This window comes from Heliangelus exortis, chromosome 2 (genome assembly GCF_036169615.1).
Source record: "Heliangelus exortis chromosome 2, bHelExo1.hap1, whole genome shotgun sequence".
Lineage (NCBI taxonomy): Eukaryota > Metazoa > Chordata > Aves > Apodiformes > Trochilidae > Heliangelus > Heliangelus exortis.
Window position 1 is genome coordinate 7,514,928 of NC_092423.1, and position 23,278 is coordinate 7,538,205.

General features: G+C 38.9%; 1 protein-coding gene across 31 annotated transcripts in view; it reads right to left on the reverse strand.

Moving 5' to 3' along the window:
- KMT2C (lysine methyltransferase 2C) overlaps window positions 1-23,278 on the reverse strand; it is a 197,041-nt gene that overhangs the window by 23,547 nt on the left and 150,216 nt on the right. For 27 of the 31 annotated variants that reach the window (XM_071734713.1, XM_071734685.1, XM_071734711.1 and 24 more), the window contains 14 exons: window positions 22,257-22,443; window positions 16,357-16,461; window positions 15,947-15,994; window positions 14,625-14,759; window positions 14,410-14,442; window positions 14,208-14,327; window positions 12,032-12,170; window positions 11,446-11,660; window positions 11,259-11,332; window positions 8,635-8,817; window positions 6,105-7,979; window positions 4,769-5,094; window positions 2,089-3,911; window positions 713-824 (listed from right to left, as the gene is read on the reverse strand). In XM_071734713.1, the coding sequence (XP_071590814.1) occupies window positions 713-824; window positions 2,089-3,911; window positions 4,769-5,094; window positions 6,105-7,979; window positions 8,635-8,817; window positions 11,259-11,332; window positions 11,446-11,660; window positions 12,032-12,170; window positions 14,208-14,327; window positions 14,410-14,442; window positions 14,625-14,759; window positions 15,947-15,994; window positions 16,357-16,461; window positions 22,257-22,443 (5,375 nt within the window). The remainder of the gene's footprint in view (window positions 1-712; window positions 825-2,088; window positions 3,912-4,768; window positions 5,095-6,104; window positions 7,980-8,634; window positions 8,818-11,258; window positions 11,333-11,445; window positions 11,661-12,031; window positions 12,171-14,207; window positions 14,328-14,409; window positions 14,443-14,624; window positions 14,760-15,946; window positions 15,995-16,356; window positions 16,462-22,256; window positions 22,444-23,278) is intronic. The other 4 variants (XM_071734697.1, XM_071734692.1, XM_071734694.1 and 1 more) reach the window with 3 other exon arrangements.

The window sequence follows — 23,278 nt, forward strand, 5'->3', positions numbered from 1 at the left end:
TTGTATTTATATTTTAATAAATTATGTGTAAAAAAAAAAAAAAAAAAAAAAAAAAGATTTAACAGATTTAGATATCGTGGTCACCAGCACAGCCAACCAGAACTGGATAAATGTGCACCTCTGGTAAGTGACATATTATCATCTAACACCAAAGGATGTCTTAGAAGGAGAAAACACACTGTTTTAGAGGCCACATAAAAAGGTGCAGATCTTTTCTAGCCCACAGACTCCCCACCTACAATAAAGGCAGTCATGGTGAAGTCTGCACATTCATAGCTCTTTTTGTCCCCGGAATGGATTTACAGAGGATAAAACTTCTGTTACTTGAGCTAAATCTTAATTATGATACACTGGAACATGAAGTTTAACCATTAGTTGGCCATCAACTGTTTTAAAACATATTGTGTGGGAGATGTTTCATTACATAATTAATAAGTGGGAAAACAAGAAAAGCATCAACAGGAAAGCCATGGTGACCAATGACATTACCAACACAAGACTGATGTGGTTTAATAAATTTTATAGTTTCTGCTGCCATACCAGCTTCATTTCTAGGAAATAATTTTGTATTAGAGTAGACAACAAACTACTACTGAGAAAAGGATTTTTTCCACTTGCATTTTTTTTTCATTTCCTGTGCACAGTTTTCTTTGGCTCTATCAGTTCCTTTTATATTCTGTAGACCTAAGGAATGGTATCAGGTGTTGCCTACCTGTTCATAACCATTGGTGGCATCCCCATGTTACTCTGAGCCATGACTTTATTGATCCCCTTAAGAGCCACCATTTTTGCTTTCATTATGGGATCAGTAATTGCATCGAAGTCTATAAAAGAAAAACAATAAAAGTGAATTACATTGCTGAGCATCACAAGTCATTAACTGGAACTGACTTGTTGAGACCTAGTTCATGCATAAGTCATCAGTAAAACAACACAATTGCATTACTACTTAAAATAACTTGTCCTCTCCAGTTTTAAATTCCTGGTTAGTATGTAGTTTCATCTATTCTCAAAACAAACTTATGCTTTTCTTTGGGTGCTATGACTGAAAACAAGCACAGTAGGCACAGTTGCTTCTGGGGTGTGACCCAAGAGTTAATAAATTCTCTTCAGGAGGAAGAGTTGTTACTGTGTGTTCAGTTGGAAAAATTATAACATTACCACCAGGGTACTAAGAAACTGGTTTATTCATTCTGTAATTACCAGTAGCACTACAGGCAGAAAGACACATCCCCATACAGCTTCTGAAAAGACCATGTGCATGGTGAACACTGCCTTTTTGCTGTCTCTCCTGTTAGGTGCCTCACAAAGAGCAGGATAAAATGAGTACAGAATGGTTGAGGTTGGAAGGGAGCTTTGGAGGTCCTGTTTGTCATCTGGGGTGGCTACAGCACATTCTAGCCTCCTACAGATATGAAGCTGTGGTTTAGGGGATGGGTTAAATTGTGTTTTGAACAAAGAGCCTTGATGGCCAGCGTAGTTACAACTAACACATTTCTCAAAATTTCAAATTTAATAAATGACAATTGACTTGATCTTGCTTGTCTTGATCTGACTGCTCAAACTGCTGTGTTACATTAAACACGAGATGTGGTTGTTTTAAACATTTTAAGTACATATTGTTTGCAACGTTTCTGGTCCTTGCCCAGAATTAGTAATCCAGTTTTTGATGATCCCTTTTCTAAACACTACAATAAATGTAGCAAAGCAACCATAAAGAGCCAACTGATAGACCAAAAGGTTAGCAATTGCACCTGATCATTTATTTTTGTTTATAAAAGCTGTATTTACTCCATAACATGTATGAGAACCTATATGACATAGCTGATGCCAGAAAAATAAGCAGTAATGCAGAGTTACCCTGATTTTAGTAATGTCAACAGAAGCCTTGCCATGGAATTCAAAATTCTGCCTACAAGCTCAGTTTCCATACTCCCATTGTACCTACTAGGCAGGTTGGCTTTTGTTATGCCACCTTCAAGCTCCACACATCTACTGCTTTTTTCAGTGCAATGGATTATTTAACTATTTAACATTGTATTTTTAAAAAACCTAACCAGAACAGAGGCAAATAGACCATCCACATACCAATATTGGGGAAAAATGGTTCTGAACGCTGGCGAATCATCGCTTGCATCTGTCTCTGCTGCTGCTGCTCCTGTCTTTCCTGATCCAAAAGGTCCTGCAGAAGAAGTGGCTGTTCCTCCAGCAGAAGTGGTCTCTCTCGATTCTGTTGCTGAGCTAATGGTTGGGGAAGCATTATCTGCTGGGGACCAGAGATGCCACTGGGACCAGGACGGTTTGTTACAGCCACAGTTTGATTAGATGCTTGTCCTGTCCCAAAGTTATGATTAGATGATTGACCCTGAATAAATCCTGGATTTGGTGACCCTTGAGGAAAGTTATGGTTCATTCGTGGAACCATGTTCAAATTTGTATTCAAAGTGTTTTCCAAGATCTGTCCACCAGGTGTCATTAGTGTTTGAGGAATACCTGATCCATGGTTCATTTGTGTTGCTGGCAAAGATTGAGATGGAGATCCTAGAGTCCCTGCTTCAGCATTATCTGAGCTTTCATTAGCAAGCAAACTTGAGAGGACTGGTGTGGACCCAGTAATGCTGCAGGAACTTACTGCTCCTTGAACAGGCAACTGAGTAGATCCCTGAGCATCTGGACTAGGCACAGTTGATTCTTGACTAGGAACAGCAGTAGTTTTGTCAGGAAATTCTGGGTTAGGAGGCTGCACAGGAGCCTTTTCTCCATCCTTTAACTCCACTTCAGCAGCCTGTTGAGTACTTGTGGATTCAGCATTTCCATCATTATTTTCATTTTCATTCTTCTTTTCCTCCTTAGTCTTTGGGGAAAGCACTTCTGTTTTAATTTCACTTTCTGTAGCAGATTTCTTCTGTGGAGACTGGGACTCAGCAGGGGAAACTGTTTTATCACCTTGCTCTTGCTGTTTTGGTTCCTCTGTCTTGCCCTGGATATCTAGTTTGTCATCAATGGGGACACCAAGATCTAGTTCTTCATTAAACATTCCTTTCTTATCTCCCACATCAAGGTCTGGGTCTGTGTATGCAATTATATCAAATTCCCCAGATCTTAGAAGATCATCAAGGTGAGGGTCATTGGTTTCCAAATTATCTAAAGTGTCCAGTTCATCTCCTTTCCCATCCTCTGTGTCCAGATTCAAATTTTCCAAATCCTCATCATCTAAATCCTTGACTTCAACCCCATCAAGGTCTTTCACATCCAAATCTTTTACAGCAGGATCATCAGGATCAAGCTTTTCCTCTAGACCATCGCTCTGCTGGTTGGGAATCTGTAGATTTGCAGATTCATCACTTGGTGCAGATGTAGATAAAGGTGGTCCAGGGAATGCATCAGCAACTGGTGGGTGACTTAGAGAACGTATCACAAGTGCAGGTGGGTTGTCAGGATTGATTTGATCCTGCTGCGACTGTGACATGTGCTCCAAACTTGTAGACATCTGCAACTGGTTAGGTATCCCTTGAGAATTATGTCTCAGTGGTTCTGCCTGTCTTGGGCCTGGAAACTCCTGCCTGGGTATAAATCCTGCATGTCGTTGATGCTGTGCTGCTGCATCCATAACATTTGCAGCAGAAGGGTTAAAAGGCAGCCTTGGCCTCCCATCAGGAGTTCTGTGACGTAACTCAATGTATGCCTGACCCAATATATTGTGCTGCTGAACTGGAATTCCCTGTGGAGGAAAATGTTGGGAGATCCCAGATGCACTGTTTATTTGTGGATTGTTCACTGGCCGTGGCATATCAATAGACAGAGATCTCCTCAGCTGTGGTGGAACTCCAGGGCGTTGCATCGGCTGCTGAGGACCGAGGAAACGTTCTTGACCTGCTGGTGGGCCATGGCCACCTCCTGGAAACCCATATCTAAAATAAAGTAGGAAAGGCTAAATAGTCTTTTTTTTTCTCAGGACTGCCTAGTCTGGCATATTTGGCTAAATAACTATTCAACAAAATGCTTTACATGATGCATTCGTTAAGATATTTAAACAAATATTTTGACTAATTATGCTTGCATTTAAATGAGCTTTATGACTACAATAAAATAATTGCTTTAATTACGTTTAACAAACAACCTGTTTTCAACTCCAATAATAATGGAAATAAAACTCTGAGGGTAAGAACTAACCTAATAATTAAACTACATGTTAATGCAGCCTAGCGTGAAAAATAATGTTGTGTGGATTAGAAAATTACTGAAATAAATTCAAAATGTTGGGAATAATAATTCCTGAGGTGACAATGTATGTCAATACTGGTGCTCATTTTACATCATACCATTCACTAAAAATAGCACAGGCAGAAGATGACATATGATTACATATTCATTCTAACTTAAAAAAAAAAAAAAAAAAGAATATTACATTATTAGTTATTAAGACAACAAACCTAAAGTCAGACCTTCAGTAAAAAGAAATGCCTCAGAACCTGAGGCAACAAGATCTTTCACGTCATATATCTTTCACAAGTATTGCAGTTTCTCCATTTTTATTTCTTATTAAACCCCAATAAAAGAAATGGCAGAACAGCCTTAGTGTAAAATATACATTCTAATGTTACAGACCCTTACAGGAAAATTCACTGTACAGGATAACTTCCAGATTACCAGCTACTGTAGACAACAGAGATGATTTTTCATCAGAAACCCCTCCTTTAGCTAACAACTTATGTAACTGTAGAACTACACCTGTAACATCCTGGTTTTAAGAGATCAAAGAGCTTACCTGAGACCATGAGGTCTCATCCCCATGGCATTCATATCACCTGGAAACTGGGGTCTGTTGAACTGGCCATCAGCAGGAAATGGGCCACGTTGGTCTTTTGGGTACACAGTGAACCTTGGCCCTGCTGGTGGGACAACAGAGGACCTAATATTCCCAGGATATGGAGGAGGAGGGCGGTTAAAAATTTGATTTAAATTGTCTTGCTGCCAGTGCTGAAGAGCAGTTGCATGGGTAGGAGCTGCTGCATCCTGCAAGGCTTTTTCCTGACGAACTGCATTCTTCTTCTGCTGCTGCTGCTGCAGAATAATTTCACGTAATTTCTGGCGCTGTTTGAAAAAAAAAAAACAACATTGTGCTTGACACTGCAATTGACATATTTTGAACCGTTATGCTCTGCTAGGTTAAGCCTTTTGGATGAAAAAAAATCTTCAGTTGTCAAAGAAAAACATTGCAAACTACCATAACCACCTCAGAAATTAGAAGAGGAATCAAATGGTGCAAGATGGTAGTAACGCAAATAAACCTCCAGATCTCTTGTGAATGTCTACAGTGTGAACCTGTTTTACCAATTTACATAAGCAACTCTTTTCCTTTTTCTATTTCAGTAACATGGGCTCTTTTACCAGCTGAAAAAGTGAATTCTAAGGGAGAAAGGTGACTAAATGTGAAAGGAAATTCAGCAAGAGGATTACACCAAAGCTGCAGATTTAACTCTAACTCTGTATGATAAATATTACCAATTTTTCCACTAAATTTACTTCCCATTGCCCCTTTCAAACTGAGGCTTGCCACAAGTTGAACATAATTCTATGTCTCAGTAAAAGCTGTTTGTCAAACATCATTGACAAAAGCCTGGAGTGAATGTGACTCTGTAAGAGCAGTGCCCAGTAGTAGGACCCACCTCAACATGTCAGCCAACTGGGAAGCTAGACACCTAGTCTGAAATCTTTGCCTATACTCCTTTTTTCATTCAGTGAACAAGTCACTGACAATCAGTTCTACATCTTATCTACTAGGTGGTAGAATTGTTCTTTCAAAGCATTTTTTTCCTCACACTGTAGATAAAAGAATAATTATAGACCCAGCATCCACATCTTTGAATGCTTCAAAGACAGCCTCTGCTTCTTTCTTGAATCTTGTCCAAACTACTTAAAAATTGCTGGTATTTCTATATATTGTGGTTCTATCCAGGACCAAATTAGCACGCTAAGAGAATGAAGGTAATTCCACACTAAATAGCTATGTTCAGTGGTAAAACAACTTCAAATATTAACAAGAATGGGAGGAAATCTACTTCCTAAATTTTAATACCATCAGTATTAAATGTTATTCTCACCTGTCTTAACTTCTCAGTGTCTGCTTGTGACATGCTCATGGTACTCTGCGTATCTGTTACTCCTGTAGTGGGTGCTGGGCCAGGAACTTGTGAAACTTTGGGAAATTGTTGTCCTTGAGAACTCATGGGAGAATTTGCAGATGTACTGAAGTTTCCCTCAGATCCAGGCCGTGGCTGTTCAGCAGTGTCATGGGCCATTTGACCAGTTCCAAAGGATTCTGGCTGAGGTCTTGGAGTCATTGGTGGCTGATCATACGGGTCACGTGCTGGAGCAGCTGGAGCATGGCTAAATGAATCTGTTATTGCAGGTCCTGCAGGTCTGGGAGTTTGAGAACATGGATCTGATGGCCTGACAAAAGTACCCTGCAACCTGTTCTGTGGCGTCTGCAGGAAAGGATCTCTACTTGGTATTAGTCCTGGTCTTGTCATCGCAGGTCTGTTAAAACTCTCTGGAATCCCTGGCCTTGGAGTTGCTGGTTGCTGAGAATAAGGATCACTGAGGACAGGCCTTGGAGTTCCAGGAGGTTGGGCGTATGGATCAGAATGTCTCTGGTTTGCTGGGGACTGAGTAAATAAATCTGCTGGCTGAGCAGGTCTTGGTGTTGGTGGTTGCTGCATATATGGATCCACTGCGGCGGGCCGAGGAGTTCCTGGAGGTTGGGCATAAGGATCAGCAACAGGCCGAGGAGTACCTGGAGGCTGGGAGTAAGGGTCCTGAGAAGCTGGTCTTGAAATGGGTCCAGACTGAGGGAAAGAATCGCTTTGCTGCCGCACTATCCGGGGCGGATGGGCAAAAGTCTCTTTTATTGCAGGATGGGGAGTAAGGGGAGGCTGGCTGTAGGGATCATTAGGCTGGGAAAAGTTATCCACCGGCCTCGGTGTCAAAGGTGGCCTCTCGTATGGATCAACAGCAACACGCCTGGGCGTACCTGGCATTGATGCATAAGGATCTTGTGGGGACTGAGGTGGCCGCATTGGGGTTTTAAAAGGCCCAGGGCTCCCATCAACGGGAGCAGGGGTGGGGGTCAGCGGTGGCCGCGCGTACGCGTCAGCAGGAGTTACTCTCTGTCTCTGAAATGCATCTGTTCTGGGTGCTGGCTTAGTAAATGGATCACTGCTTCCAGCTGCTAAAGGAACCTTCCCTGACTGGTCCATAACTATAGGTGACCTTGGGACCCCCAGTGGTTTGGAGAACTGCTCTGCTGCCATGACAGGCCTGGGTGTGTCTGGTGGCTTTGCATAGGGATCGCTGCTACCTGGAGATGAAGAACATGAATCCCTGACTGGTGAGGGCCTGCTTCCTGATGGTTCTGTTACCTGAATGGGCCTGGGGATGGGTGTTTGTGGTGTACATGTGTCTAACGGTGCAATGGTACTTCTTCTAACAAAGTTTTGGTTAATGGGCGCTGGCCTAGGTGTCCCCACCATTTTAGCATACGGATCCATTGGAGAAGGAGGTCTTGTGTTTGTGGAACCTGGAGAAAAGATCTGTTGTGATGATGTTTGAGGAGCCTGAGACTGCGACAGTGAATCGTGTGCTGGGATTCGAGTGGGAGTAGGGGGTGGAGCTTGTGGTTTTAGGAACACATCATCTGAGGACACTGATGTAGGCGTAGCAGGTAGCTGCTGCTTTGTAAATAGATCCTTATGGAATGTCTGTTGTGCAGGAGACATATTTCCATTGCCAGTCTGTGGTGTTAAGGGGCTCTGGATCCCACTGCTAGGTGTGTCTGAGCCAGACTGGTTCAGAAGCTGTTGGGAACCAAACTGCTGCTGCTGCTGTTGCTGCTGCTGTTGCTGCTGTTCATTTTTCACTTGTTCAAGCTTCTGTGTGGCTTCTATTTTGGCTTGCTGCTTACTTTTTTGCCGCATTTGCTGGTTGAAAATGATAAGCAAAAAGGTTACACTTCTAAGTTCAGGGTATACACAACCTTTCTGGTGACTGAATCTGTAATTAAAACTTGAGAACACATAAAAGATCAATTATAAATAATTGTAAATGGCAAATTTTTAAATGCAATGGGAGCAGAGGGCCTAGCTAGTTGTAAAGTTCAATTACTTTGACATGCTCCTCGATTGCCTGGGAAGACACATTTCCCAGGTTGCCTGAAGAGCAGCACTGCTTTCCAACCTTATATTCTGAAGACAAAAGGTTACTGACAGATGCAGCACTGATGTGAAACAAATGGAGTCCAAGAGACAGCCAGTCCAATGTGAAGCAGCAGTCTACAGGATAGGGTTACTTAAATGTAGGGTATATAAAACCAAACTAATGCACTAGCCAGCCATACAGAGAAAGAATAACCTATTTCCATAATAGGTATGATTTAAGAGCCATAGTTTTGAAACAAATTTTTCTAACATTTACAAGCAGTTTCTCTTCTGCTAGCATCTATTTTCTTCCTGGGCAGAACGGATGGCTTTATACTCTTCTACAAAGAAAGATTAAGAGTGATTTTATTATAACAGGTTCCAACAATGCACTAAAAAGCTGGAAGAAAAATAACAAAACACCCTAAATCCAACATACCTGTCTGAATTTCCATTCCTGTTCATGTTCTGATTCCCTCTGTTTTAATGGATCTTTAAAGAGGTCAGAGTCGATACGTGAGCTGGGATCAATGCTATCCTGTTGCTGCTGCCTTTTCATGGAGTCATTTGACATCTGTACTTTATTGATGCGTAAAGCAGCTCTATTATCTCTGGCTTTTTGCTGGGAGAAAATAATAATAATAAAAAAAAGTAGTTAGCTTTGTTTCCTTCTGGTAAGTGTGAACATCGCATCTGTCATTCCTACAAATCTACCACCAAATTATTTGTACAGCCTGTTTTCATCACACACATGCTTGTGAAAACTAAATTGTGCAGTTAAAAAGGAATTCCAAACTAAAAATAATTTATATCTCTCCAGAAATTCTGCATTTAACATACTTGGAATGAACTAAGGAGTTACTAGCAGTAGAGACTTTCTATATAATAGGACTGTCTGATCAGGTACTGTGCTGTGCCAAGTGAGCAAGAATCCCACCAGTTTACCTTTCAAATCACATACTGGTGTGGTCTGCAATCTGAAGAGATGAGCACAGCAGATGATTTTTGGATCGATAAAGGCCACTAGTGTGAAGAACTTCAATGACAAGAAAAATACAGTCTACTCCATTAAATAGCTTCTACAGATCTCAGTCTGTGTTAGGCTAGCACTATAAACATAGGATATGGGCTTATGGATTGGAAAAATTGGACTGAAGAACAACAATTCCTCTTCAATGAGGCATTTTACAGCCATACTGACACTTCAAAGCATCTAATGTAAGTTTCAGAGAGTCAGTTTTACCAAAAATCTAGGATATGATTCCTATTCTGAATCAAATCCTCACATCTTCTTTTTCACAATTTTATTTGCAGTTGTCAAGTAGGAGTTGCCCAGCAGGGAGGTCTTTAATCCTTCCCTTCCAACAATGAAACAGTGACATGGAAGAGAGCACCACTGTCACAGCAGCAGAAAAATTTGTCATTTTCCTCTGTAGATGAAGGGGTAAGGAAAGTAAAAAGGAAAGTAAGGACACTAAGGAAAGTAAAAAGCCTGAAGTGAAAATTTACTAACAGTCTTCCATATTTAATTTCTAAAGTAGCCTTTACTCGTCCCCACAGAGTAAGTCCCTGAGGAAAGGTATCACAGCAGCTTCTTGAGTGCACAATGCCAAGAACATGAGCACTGGATGGCAGGAGTACATGGACTGTAACTTTCGTGAAGAAGGAACTGCTGCTTGCTACGTAATACTCATGTGTGTGCACATCTAATCGTCCTCCCAAACATCAAGGAAATAATTTTTGCAGCTGATTTTTGGATACCCATCAGGAGAACAGGACTGCATTTGTTAAGAAGAATAAAAAAGAAAAAAAAACAACCCCACAGTTATACAAATAATAGTGAAGTGATAAAGGCCTGGATAAAAATCCACCCATGTAAGTGGATAGTATCTTGTAAACACTACACAGAATGAATCACTAAGATTAAATATAGCACAGAGAAGATGACATGGAGAGCCAAAGGTGCTGAAGTTACAGGTCTGAATAAAAAGCAGAATAATAATGATGACTCAGTGATGCAAAAAGACAATACAGAATTACTCTTTCAAGTGGAAACAGATTCAGAAAGATCAAGAACTCAGCTTCCCACATTGAGTTATTTATTAATGAGACTATGTAGAAATTTGTAGAAATGTACAAAGTCAGAGTGATCATTCAGTTGCTGTTGTGAAGAAACAATGAAAAGATGAGAACCAGGAGAGAATAGAGATATGACAGGAAATTGAAAAAAAAATTGCTAACAACAGTTGTGAAGGTCAAAAAGAATGAATAATACAAGTTCTGAGATTTGAATGTGGACAGGCTTCAACAAGAGGTTTCAACAAAGCCTTTGAATGACCCAAGTTCTACAGAATGGACTCTGAGACCACTACAGATAGCTACTACAAATACATGTATTCACTTCAGTTGGATGTGATGAAGGTGAATGCTGTAGGGAAGAAAAACACAGAGTCCTTCATGCTCCCCACAACACAGAAGATATCAAAAGAGTTCCCACTGCAAAGTGAAAGAAGAGACTAAGTAGTGAAGGGGAACAGTAAGGCAAGAGCACAGGGGTCAAAGAAAATGAGGGAAGTAGGGTTGTGAGCACTGTCACATCTGGAATGGTTCGTTCAACAGGTGAAAGGCTCCAGCAACTCCAGTGGGACCAAAAAACATGACTAGTGAGAGGGGAATATGAAAGAGAAGTCACATAATGATTTGTTACTATAATTTGGAAGAAACTGGTGAGAATCCATGCAGAAAGAGACAGAGCAAGTAAGACTTTAGGCATCAATCAGATGTAGCAAAGAGGCAGTGGGAACCACAAATGTTCTCATCTTGGTTATTCTAAGGCCAAAAAGCAAATAAACCTGGTAAAAGTACTCAGAAGTTAAATTACCAGAGCATTCTTAAAGTAAGCAAACTTTCATTAACCCTAGAACTTAATTTATTTGAAAAAAAAAAAAAACCAAACCAAACAATAAAACCCCAGGAACAACGACAACAAAACATAACCCAAAAACTTTATAAATGAAATCTGTTTGCTGGAAGTATGCAAATGCAGGTGGTAGTTGTTCTTACCACATATGGTGCCCTCTCCTGTGAGCTTGCTTTCCTCCAAAGTTTAGCAATCTGCTTCACTCTCGTAGCCCAGTCTGCAACACCAAAAAATGTGTTAATATGAAAGGCTTTGATTAGTTTATTTTACATGCTTTCAAATCGAGATGCAGAAATTGCTATAAAATATTTACTTTATTTAATAACTCACCTGGGAATTCCTCCTTTAGGTTAGGGAAGTTGATATTTGTATAGAGAACAGGTGCCACTGTTGCCATTTCACCCAAAGCTTCTTCTTTTTCCCACTTGAGAGTGCTTCTTTGAGCATTGGACATCGTGTCACCTTCACCTTCCAAAGGTGGAGCAGATGGTGCCCATGAGCTGTTTGGATCACTTACCATGGGACTGAATGCTGGATTCTTATCCCTGACAAATCAGAAAAGAGTTTTGTTCTATTGATAAATTGCTCTTATGATAAAATGAGGAAAAAAAACCCAAACCAAACAAAAACAAACCAAACAAAAAAACCAACCCAAAACCCCCAACCAACCAACCAAAAATCCTCACAAAAAACAGACCACCACCAAACAAACAAAAACCAAACACCAGCAAATAATTGGCAAAGTGCTTAACTCTGCCATTTCAGTAGTGAACAGGCTGTAAGAATATAGAAGTTTTTGTAGTGGCTGTCAAGAATTTGTAGTTGAATACTAATAGTATCACAGTATTAAAAGCAAACAGTATCTCCCAAGTGATAAATATTAAACAAAGACTTTTTATTTCCCACCTTTACTTACCTGGTGTCAGTATATGGTTGCTGTGTAATGGGAGAGAAAGTGCCAAGCCCACCTCCAGCAGTCAAAGCTGTGTGAGGGAGATGAGGGTTAGGGCCAATCAGACCATTCATAAGAGGCACTCTTGGAAATGCATTCTCTCCTAGAAAGAAGTTGTTAAAATTACTGTTCTAAAGAGTGACTATTTTTAGGGTAGAATTTTCTCAGTGAAAAAAATGACATGTCATCTAACAAAACTAACTGCTTTAACATTTTATAATACTGACCTTACATTTTTTGAAAAGACTTCAAACCAGTTTACATAGCTTCCCTATAAGCTTAAGGGTTTCTTTTCTACTGAATTGCATTCATGCACAGATTTTTTTTTTTCTCTCTGAAAAAATAACATTTTTTCAAAAAATGGATTTCCAAAATTTCTCCCTTTATATTGAGATATATTCTTAAAGGCTAATGGTCTGTCATGTTTGTTATACCCAGACCTACACAGTAAGCATGGAGATTGTTCTCAGTCCTTGAAGAATTATTATTAGCCACCTGAATTAAACATCTCTTTTGAGACTTCTGAGCATTGTACTAAAGTAAGCCTCATCATCTACTAACTCTCTAATTTGTAACCAATGAAACGGATAAATCTAGTCAAATGATCATCAGAATTTTCTAATTAAATGTCCAGCCTAGCAGTAGGCTGGATAAAAAAAATAAATTTTATTTATTTGATTACAGTATTAGACAATTATGGTACAGGCAGACTCATTCTAGCAGATGGACTTTGCAGATGTTCCAACATGGAATTAACACTGGTCTTTGAATCCCCATCACTTAAAGCATGACTATAACTATTGTCCCATTATTTTCTTAAAAGCACAGAAGTAGCAGAGTAATTGGATTCATCTATAGGATGATACTGTTATCATTCTCTCACACTTTAGGAGACTGTCTCTGATCTATAGGCTAGGTACACTATATAGGAAGTACAGTTTGGATTAAAGTAACTCAAAATTTAAGAGCAGATGCTTCATTATAGCTGCTAAAGAGGTCATATATGGTAACTGTGAAGACCTGACAAACAGGATGGAAAGTCAGGTCTCTGCATTGGCATTGTGGGATTACACATCTTTATGAGAAGAGAGAAATAATTTCATTCAAATTAGTGAAACTTGATGCAAGCTTCCCCCTTACTGAAGCATTTATCTCACAGGAACATGTGTATCATTACAGCATAACTGAACCAAATTATATAAATCTAAAACCCTGTAATTGTGGCAGTTCCCACAGGGAAAAGTTAAAGAACCTTACATAGCTCAAATGCTGAAGTTATCTCCAAGTACTCAAGTAACTGGGAAACAGCCAATGATATCTACATTGCCTTTTGCTTTAAATCACCTCATTATTTGCTTTAAACTCTCTCTTTTCTAAGGCTTTTTGAAGTGTTCCCTTTTTATGGAAATTCATCCAACTAGGAAGCCAATCATGTTAATTCTTACGATTAATTTACTAGTGAAAGAATTTGCATAGCATTTTTTTTTAGTACCCACACAATAGACTGTGTAGTCTTTACATGAGCTCAGGGAAAATCCAATGGAAGTGATATATGGTGAGAAAAGAATATCAGTAACATACAAAAAAAAAAAATTCTGCATTTTGCTTTGAACATAAGAGTAAGAATATGCTGTATCAAGCAATGATGAATTTAGCAGTAACATAGAAAATAAATTATAATATCCCAGATACATTCAAAAATTACTTAGCTTTTACTCTATTATTTGGATAGGACTAGTTAACATGTTAAACTGAATTCCTGAAGAAAATTAAGATGAAGCAAATGCCTTTTATACAGACCCATTGAGAAGGTACTCACAAGTAATTAATGAGGAAAGCCAGAAGAGAAAGTATACTTTATCACAGACAAATTGCAAAAATATCAAAGTGTGAGCTAAAATAGAAGCTTCTTTATATCAGAAAAATCTAAAATAACTGTTCCCTTCTACTAGCAACAGTTACATGCCTGTTCATTACATATACCCTTCAGAACAGTTTTACAATAGTATTTTCTAAATTAATAACAGCAGATTCCACAAGCAATAGTGGAAAGTAGGGTGTACCCTATTTTCACATCTTCATTTGAAGATGAAAAGCTGTCCTGACCAGGCTGCTGTTTAAAAGAAGCAGAGGAACATACCTTGACTGTGCAAAGACATAAGTTGTGGTGGAGGTGGTGGCTGAGGCAAAGGAGCTGGCTGTGTGGTTGCTGGACTTAATACAGCTGTGAACAAATCCTCAACATCCTTTCCTCCTAGCTCTGCAAAAACACTGTGCATGAGTTGGGTGGCATTGTTTACAAACTATATTTTCTAGAAGATGACAAAGATTAAACCACATACCTGGGATTTTGTACAATTTGCCAAGAATAGCACCTGGACAAAGTAAAGACAACACAGAATGAATAATCATCAAAAGACAGAAAAAAAATTAATCTTCAACCAAGTTCAAATAGGTATGTAGCAATACCTAGGTAGTAATTTGAGAAAAAAAAAGACAGCATTTCAACATAAGCCTTCTAGAAGACCAAGATTAAAAAAAAGAAAAAAAAAATTACCATCTGTGACCATTTTGTCTAGTTCTGGACTCAGGATTCCATCCAACTGTTCTTCACTTAAGGGCCGTGAACTCTGATTGACATTTGGCTGAGGCAGAGAAGGATCATCAGAGATGGGACCAATATCCAATCCAGCTGAAGGAAGAAAGAATACAGCGTTAGACTTAAGTAGGAAAATGTATTGGTAAAGAATAGAGGATCAAACTTTTTTTTTTTTCCTTAGACGTGATCTATCAACTAAACCAAGACTTGATAAGGTTTGGAAGGAAAGACAAAATAAAACATTCATTCGAAAATTAAAAAAAACCCAACCTACTATTTACTTCCAGTTTGCTGCATTGTTTGAAGAATGTTAATTGACTAGAATGCAACTGGAAGAATTGGAAAATTTGTTTAAATAAGACTACTGAGTTTCAGCACAAGACGTTTTCAAGTGTATAGTTTTCAGTATATAGATTCCAATATAACTGCTTTTCACATTTTGAAGAACAATCCCACCAGCAGTCAATATGATTCATCCTCATGTACCTTAAGGGTTCATCCCAAATGTTCTTACAATATTACATTTACTATATATTGAAGTGCTGTGGAAGTGGAGTCAATATCAAACAACTTAAAGCAATATCTGTTTCAAAACCAACTACTGAATATTCTGGGTCACATTAGGCAAAGTGATTTGTTGGTAATGAGAAACCATAGCTTCCTACATAAATTTCTTAACATACTTTATGAGTCAATAAATCTCTCATAGAAAAAAGATCCCAAAAAAAAAAAAAGAACTACACTCTTTTCTATTTGAAAAATATTTCTGTATTAAATAATAAATAAAACCAGACTGAAAAATGAAACATGCTTTTCTACTTATTGTTAACCTGTGTTTTACAAAGAGTGATGAATTGTCATCCAGTGGAAACAAAGATTTGATGCTGACTGCTTTATTCATGCTTAAATATGTTCCCATCCTTAAAATGCTTCTAATTTACAAAAGATACCACTATGATAAAGAACTACACACTACTACTAGAAGGAATATTAAAATTAACAGTGACAGCAAGAAAATGCATGGTTTTGTATCATGAAACACAAAAACTCAGGAAAGTCTTTAAAAGCTGTAAGCAAAACTTTATGCAGTAGTCTTAAATGCAGAGTGCAGAGTTTATAGGCTGTGTTATACTCAAACACCACAGAAAGAGTGGAAAATGAAAGCATGAATTAGTGACACAGTAGGAGCACTAGTTTCTATACATGCAGTTCTTTCAGCTAAAACCACTAGGATAGATGACTACTTCTAACCATGGATCATCCATTGTTTAGTTTCTTACCAAATGGGGAGGGTGAGTTCTCAACCTGGAAAGTGCATAAATCAAGACCTACAGGACCCAAACCAGATAAAATGGATGATTATAACATGAAAACAAAAAAAAAGTAAAGAAAAAGCTGCATGCTGAAAAAAGCTATGCAGGTATGACAGACAACAGCAGCTACATTTTATTCTCCCTTAAGCAGCAAAGCAAAGAGCCAAGTAAAACGAAATGCTGAAAATGTTGGGGATTTTTAGGCTTTTTTTTTTTGGTAGAAGACAAAAAAATCATCTCAAACCAAGGTACTCTTAAGGTACAAGAACTGTATCTGAAATCACCTAAAGCTTAACCTACAAATACAATACAGCAAATACACCTCTAATAAAGAGAAAAAAAATAGAAAACTGGAGAGGTCTTACAAACATACATACCTGAATGATCTCCAGACTTTACCAAATCATCAGAAAGAATTCCAAGAATATCATCATCAGTATTTAAGACCTCAGAAAGATCAGCTAAAGGATCATCGGTGCTACCTGTATAAGATGAAATAAAATAAAATCAACCATTTGTGGCATTTATCTATGACTCTGGTGATATACTATAGCTTGAACTATCCACTCAGACACAGATTTACCAGACTATAAGGGCCTCCTATAGTGTGTTATGCACTGCAAGTCACTCTGGGGTGAGTGTGCTGATTTGCATCCCCTCCCCGCCAGTACTGCAGCCATCTTCACATTTATGTTGTTTAATAGTTTCACCAGTACAGTAAAAGAAATAATGTAATCAGTCATGTGGAAGAAATACTGATTTTGGGGGAAAAATTCCCAGGATCTAGTGAGAATTTGCAGCCTCTAAGACATAAAGGCCTACGAACATGAAAGTCAACTAATAGGTTTTATAAAGGACACAGCAAATCAAAAGGCAATATTTAAAACAAACAAACAAACAAACAACACATGTAAGAAAGTGATTGGTTACCATCACTGTATTTAAGACTACAAAGCAATGAGTTACTACACCCTGACAGGAAAGTAAACATAAGAGTAAGAAGCAGGAGTAAGTAAGTGGAAATTGGAGATGCTATTTTTAGACCAGAGGAAATCTTGAACAAGTGAGAACAGCCACTGGTAGAAATGTCATGTTTGTTTGCTGTCTAGGAAAAACTGGTCTGGTTATAGCAATAAATTATTTAATATTAAATGATAAATTCTGGATATTATTACCTTCTTGATATCCATTTCACTAGAGAGAAATTACAGAATCACAGAATCATCTAGGTTGGAAAGGACCTCTGAGATCATCAAGTCCAACCCTTAATCCACTACAACTGTGGTTCCCAGACCATGGCACTGAGTGCCACATTCAGTCTCTTCTTAAAAACCTCCAGGGATGGAGAACCCACCCCCTCCCTGGGCAGCCCATTCCAATGCCTGATTACCCTCTATATAAAGAATTTTTTCCTAATATCTAACCTAAACCTCCCCTGGCAGAGCTTAAGCCCATGCCCTCTTTTCTTACTGGTAGCTACTTGGGAGAAGAGCCCAACCCCCCCCTGGCTCCAACCTCCTTTCAGGGAGTTGTAGAGAGTGATGAGGTCTCCTCTGAGCCTCCTCCAGGCTGAACACCCCCAGCTCCCTCAGCCCTTCCTCACAGGACTTGTGCTGGATCCCTTCACAGCCTCCTTGCTCTTCTCTGGACCTGCTCCAGGACCTCAATCTCCTTCCTGAGCTGAGGGGCCCAGAACTGGACACAGGACTCGAGGTGTGGCCTCACCAGTGCTGAGTACAGGGGCAGAATCACTTCCCTGGACCTGCTGGTGACGCTGTTCCTGATCCAGGCCAGGATGCCATTGGCCTTCTTGGCTACCTGGGCACACTCCTGGCTCATGTTCAGCCTCCTGTCAATCCAGACTCCCAGGTCCCTTTCTGCCTGGCTGTTCTCCAACCACTCTGTGCCCAGCCTGGAGCTCCCCATGGGGTTGTTGTGGCCAAAGTGCAGGACCTGGCACTTGGCCTTGTTGAACCTCATCCCGTTGGAATCAGCCCAACTCTCCAGTCTGTCCAGGCCCCTCTGCAGAGCCCTCCTGCCTTCCAGCTGATCCACACTCCCCCCATCTTAATGTCATCTGTGAATCTGCTAATTGTGGACTCAATCCCCTCATCTAAATCATCGATGAAGATATTAAACAGAACTGGGCCCAGCACTGATCCCTGGGGGACACCACTCGTCAGCGGCCGCCAATTGGATGCAGCTCCAAATGGCCCATCTGGTCTTATTAACTATTTTTTTAGGACTATTACAGATGCGCAACATTTGAAGAAAATTGTTTGACAAAGAAATAGAAGTAGAGAAAAATATTTTTCAGAAAACCTGCAGACTATCATGACTACAAGAGCTATCATTGCCAGACCAATGACACATGAAGAGATGCTAAATGCATAAACAATTACACAAAGAAAATGAATTAAACAAATCATAAAATCTTCAATGTGGAAAACAGTTGTTTTCTGGTGGGACCAGAAAGTCCAAGAACAAACACATTTCAGATATACATGAGGATTTTTTTGTACTGTTCAACCCAACTGCCCCAGGAAAGAGGCCTGGTGCCAAGGATTTAGTTATAAAATGAGGCTACTTTCCAAGCTGCTAAATCTTGCAATGAATTAGATGTTCCTTCTGCTGTTTTCCAGAGATGAGCCTTTTGCCCTTCTGCCATTACTGAAAACGAAAATTATTTTTCTTTACTTCGTTATTTTCCACAGTATTTTATGTTACAGTGCTTTTCTCCACAATCCTTAGTAATATGCTTGGGAACAGTTTCTAAAAGAAAGTGCTCAGGTAGAAAGATACAGCCGAAGAGTTTACCACCAGTAGCTACAAACTGGCCATGAATAAATTGAGACCTCAAATTAGAGGGCTGCAAGTTATTAAGGCAATCAGATTCTGTGGCAGCCTTCTGATGAGATTAGTAGGTTGGAAAAAATTCTAACTGCTTTCAAAATGGAGCTTGCTAAGTCTATAAAAAAGCTGAGTGTTAGTGATAGAAGAGGGCTAGACTCTACGATCCAGAAGTCTTATGTACAACATCTAATCTAAAGCATATTTTTACATGTTTCTTCTATTTTTTTTCCTTGTTTCAATTGCATGCATGCTTAATATTATCTTGGAAACAACTAAATCACTTTAGTCAGCTGCTTCAGATCAGAATCAATAACTGGTTGACATCTGCTGCCAAACAAATAACTCAATACTGCTCATTAATTTGACTCTTTCAGAAAGGAGATGGAAATGAAGACAAAAAGGAAAATAATTTCGTTGTAATGATGGATGTATCATGGAGCACAGTTCTGCTGCTATCTTGTGATACTGATTTCTCCAATGCATTTATTTTTATTTATTTATGAAGTTCTAAAAGAAGAAACATGCCTCTCCCAAGGTTGCAGGCACCCTAAGATGTTTAATCACACAATAAAATATCTAGTACATATAAAACATCTCAACAGAATTAAATTAATTGCACACAGATTCAGATGACTCTTGTCCTTTTGTTTAGGAAGAATTTCTTTAGCATTTTCTGGAAATCTTTCTTCAACTGGTGATTTTTTCACCATCCTTACAAAAAAACACTGAATGATTTCAAAGTAAAAGAAAGATCATATTGCCAAAACCTCCACAGTACACCTCATCAAGTGGACTCTCTTTCATCAGAGACACCCAAGTCAAGAAACTCATCAGAGATGTGGACAGTCCTCAGAACACTCAGGATGCAACAGATCTTAATCACCACCTTCAAACTGAGCCATTAGCAGCCAAGGAGACCCTGGAGCCCTGATGCTTTGTGTCCCAGTGTGAAACCCCTTGGTACTCTGCCCTGGTACTGTCTTGTAAACAATTTCAAGGGTTGGTCCTATGCAGCATATACTGTGTAGTGTGCCACACATTACAAACCCACAGGAAAGGTGAGTCTTGTAACTGCAAAACAAAACTGCATCCTTTTGCCAGACAAAAATCTGGACTTGGAGCCTAGAGCTTACTTTAGTCACATTTACTAGAGATTAATAGTAAACAAAAGGACTCCAAAAACCCTCTTCTGGCCCACACTGCCAATCCTCATCATTATTCTAATTTCATGTAACAGAAGTTTCAGCCACCCTTAGCAAAGGTCTAAGAATAAACAGTCACAGAATGTGCCATTGAACTGCAGTGACAGTTCAGGAGCAGACTAAACACATCACTGCTGGGCACCCCAGCATTCCTATGCACATCCTGAAAAGCAAAGCAGATGAAGTTCCTCTTTAGGTGCTTGAGAGCAACGTGGAATACCAATAAGTGTATCTGACCCTTAATCCTGGGAATCCACACGTGGAGTTTCCAAGACAAGAACATCTTCCTTGTGAAAAATTCCTGTCCAGCTAAGCAAGGACTCTCACAGGAGTAAGAAATCCTTGTGGGAAGTGGCACTGTAGGAAAATAACAGTTGGTAACAATATGGTCCTAACAGGCTCCCAGTGCATGCATAAAGCACTTCATGTTGTTCCTGCTTCAAAGCCAGGTCTGTATTGAAACAATGAAAATATCACAGGTGCTCCTGGACACTACTCCCACCTCCAGCTCCTCTGCAGTATTAGGCAGTAGGGAAGGTGGGAAGCAGTGAGCCAGTTCACCAGTGTCTCCACTGCTCAGAACTAATCTGGCTCTCTCAGACGTGTGGATGCTATTGTGGAAACAGAACTGTCTCCTGCAGAGTCACAGGGAAAGAGTTAAGAAAAATGACACTGGAACTGATCGATACTGGCAGATGACTTCACCCACTGGTGCTCCAACTACAACAAACAGCTCTGTCTGGACACAATTTTGGCCAGAAATCTGAACAGTTGAGAAACGATTGTTGAGAACATTCCCATGGCTCCAAAACACTGTCCTTTGAGTCTCTTGTATTTAAAATGGAACAGTAGATTATCCACTAGAACCACTGTTAGTGATTTATTTATTAATAGGCACTTCATTATGATTTATTGCTGAATAAAAAGAAGAAAAAATGATGTTTTTACAATTTCCCTTATTCATAAAGAACAGTTTTTTAAAAAAATTCCTTTCCAACTTTGGAAAAATAGAACATTACATTAACATCAAATTCATTAATTTCTAAAATCTTATACAGGCATAATACACTGATGACTTTAATCATGCAGTTGCATGGACCAGCAGACTTCTGAATCTGTATTTCACTGGCTTCAAAAGAATGCTGGAGTGAAAAAAAAAAGCCTATATATTTTCTAGCATATTTTCTTGTAGTGTTCGAATGAATGAAATACAGACCTTGAAACACTGAGTGGTTTCCCCTTCAGGGGAAGTTAAGTTTTGCATTCTCTATTATTCCCATTTTCAACTGTATTATAATCAATGTTTGATTATAATGTAGCCCTTTCCTTTTCTTTTAGCAGATTTTTACTGAGTAACAATCATAAATAAGCAACTTTTCTTCAAATGGCTCTCTGGACATGGGAAACTGTATCAATGTGTGTAAACATTTTCAGATGGAAAATCTTGTGAGGATGAGCTGAAACAATAGCCACAAATTAACCAATATACACAAGAAATAGTGACAGTTTTTAAAAAATACAGAATGGTAAGACATCTCTAGCTGACAGCACATACTACGAGACACAGAGAATAAAATAATTTGGAGGGGACAGTAAGGTTTTCACTTTTAATTGCTCCTTTGTGTGAAGCTGCCCATTCAGCAGCACTTCACAACCCTCTGGCTATTTGCAAAACTCTCAGCAGTAACTTCAGTAAGGTTTTGCAATAGCAAAAGCAAAAGATTGCCTGGGGGCTACAAACTGTACCTGGAAAGGGCACTCATGTTCTGAAATGACATGGTGAACCAAAAATTCCGAGGAGACTGGCAACCTATAATAATCTAAAACATTAAAGAAAATAAAAGTTGGATGATATTCATCCAACTGATATTCACCAGACTACTAAGAGTATATTTTAATTAGAGTGTATGTCTTCTTCTATAATGCTTATTTTTACACAGAATTAATTTTAATGGATTTTATTGACATGGATGTTACAGTCATGGATTTTCAGATTTTCATTAAGTGCCAATTGTTGTGCCATTTACTGCTCCTTCTGAAACAGCTTAGGCCCTGGAGCTGAATATCACTGATCATCAACATAATTTAACCTCTCAGGGAAAGTTAATATACAGAACATTAAAAAATACATCAGATAAACATGGTGACAAAAGAGTGGGAAAGCCCCAGTTGCAGTAACAGAATCAAACTACTGAATTATCACTAACTTTAGCTTTGTATACCTTGAGGTCCCAGTTTTGCCTGAGCTGGAGTGGAGGTTGAGCTAAGAAGGGGGTCAGATGATGGATCCAGGAAATTGGTGGTCAGATTTGTTTTACATGAGAGTGGAAGTGATTCTTCAGGTAAATTGTCTAGGCTCATCTTGCTTTGTCTACTGGTATCTAGCAGGTCTTTCCCAAAAAAAGCTTCCTGTAAAGAAGAGAAAATGATTCAATGTAGGAAGAACACAGTATCTAATGAAAAAGTTGGGTAAATGGCAAAGTTATAATTAAATCCAATGACTACTAGAAACAGAAAAATGTAGTCTCAGTCTCACAGTGTGGCAATATCTCTCCCAGGCATGAGGCATTGATATGGTGGATACAACTTACCTGAGGTAGCTACATTATTAATATTTTATGATTTAATTAACACCTTCAAATACTACATCAAACAGAGTTGCCTTATGTATATGTGGCACAGACATTGTGCCAATACAGTGTTGTTATAGATCACAAGTTTTCAGTATTTAATATATTTCTCCTTGCATAAAACAGACATCTGAAGAAGGGGAACATTACTGAGCAACTTGATCAAGGCCACATAAGCAACTGATGAAAAAAATGCAAGTTACTGTTGTCCAAATTCTGCAATGACCAAACACTACATTTCAGTCAGCACAAAATCATCCTAACACCACAGCTGCTGAACTCATACAAGTATCTTTTAAAATATTATAGAATAGCTATCACTGATCTGAGTACAGCCTGAGTACTCAGTAATTTGACAACAAACTCAAAATCTCAAGTTAAATTTTATTAATTATATAAAAATTATTTGTTTTCTTGTAGTTTTTAAAATTTTCATATAGAGCTGATAAAAATAGACCTAAAGAAAGATTTTTCAGTATCAGTTATTCCAACATGAGCAGAAGAAGAATTTAAGAAATAATATGTTTTATAGTAGTAAAATATGCATTAATAAAAAATATTTATACTTATTAATCCAAAGGAAATGGTCCTTCAATATTTTCTTTCCAACTCAC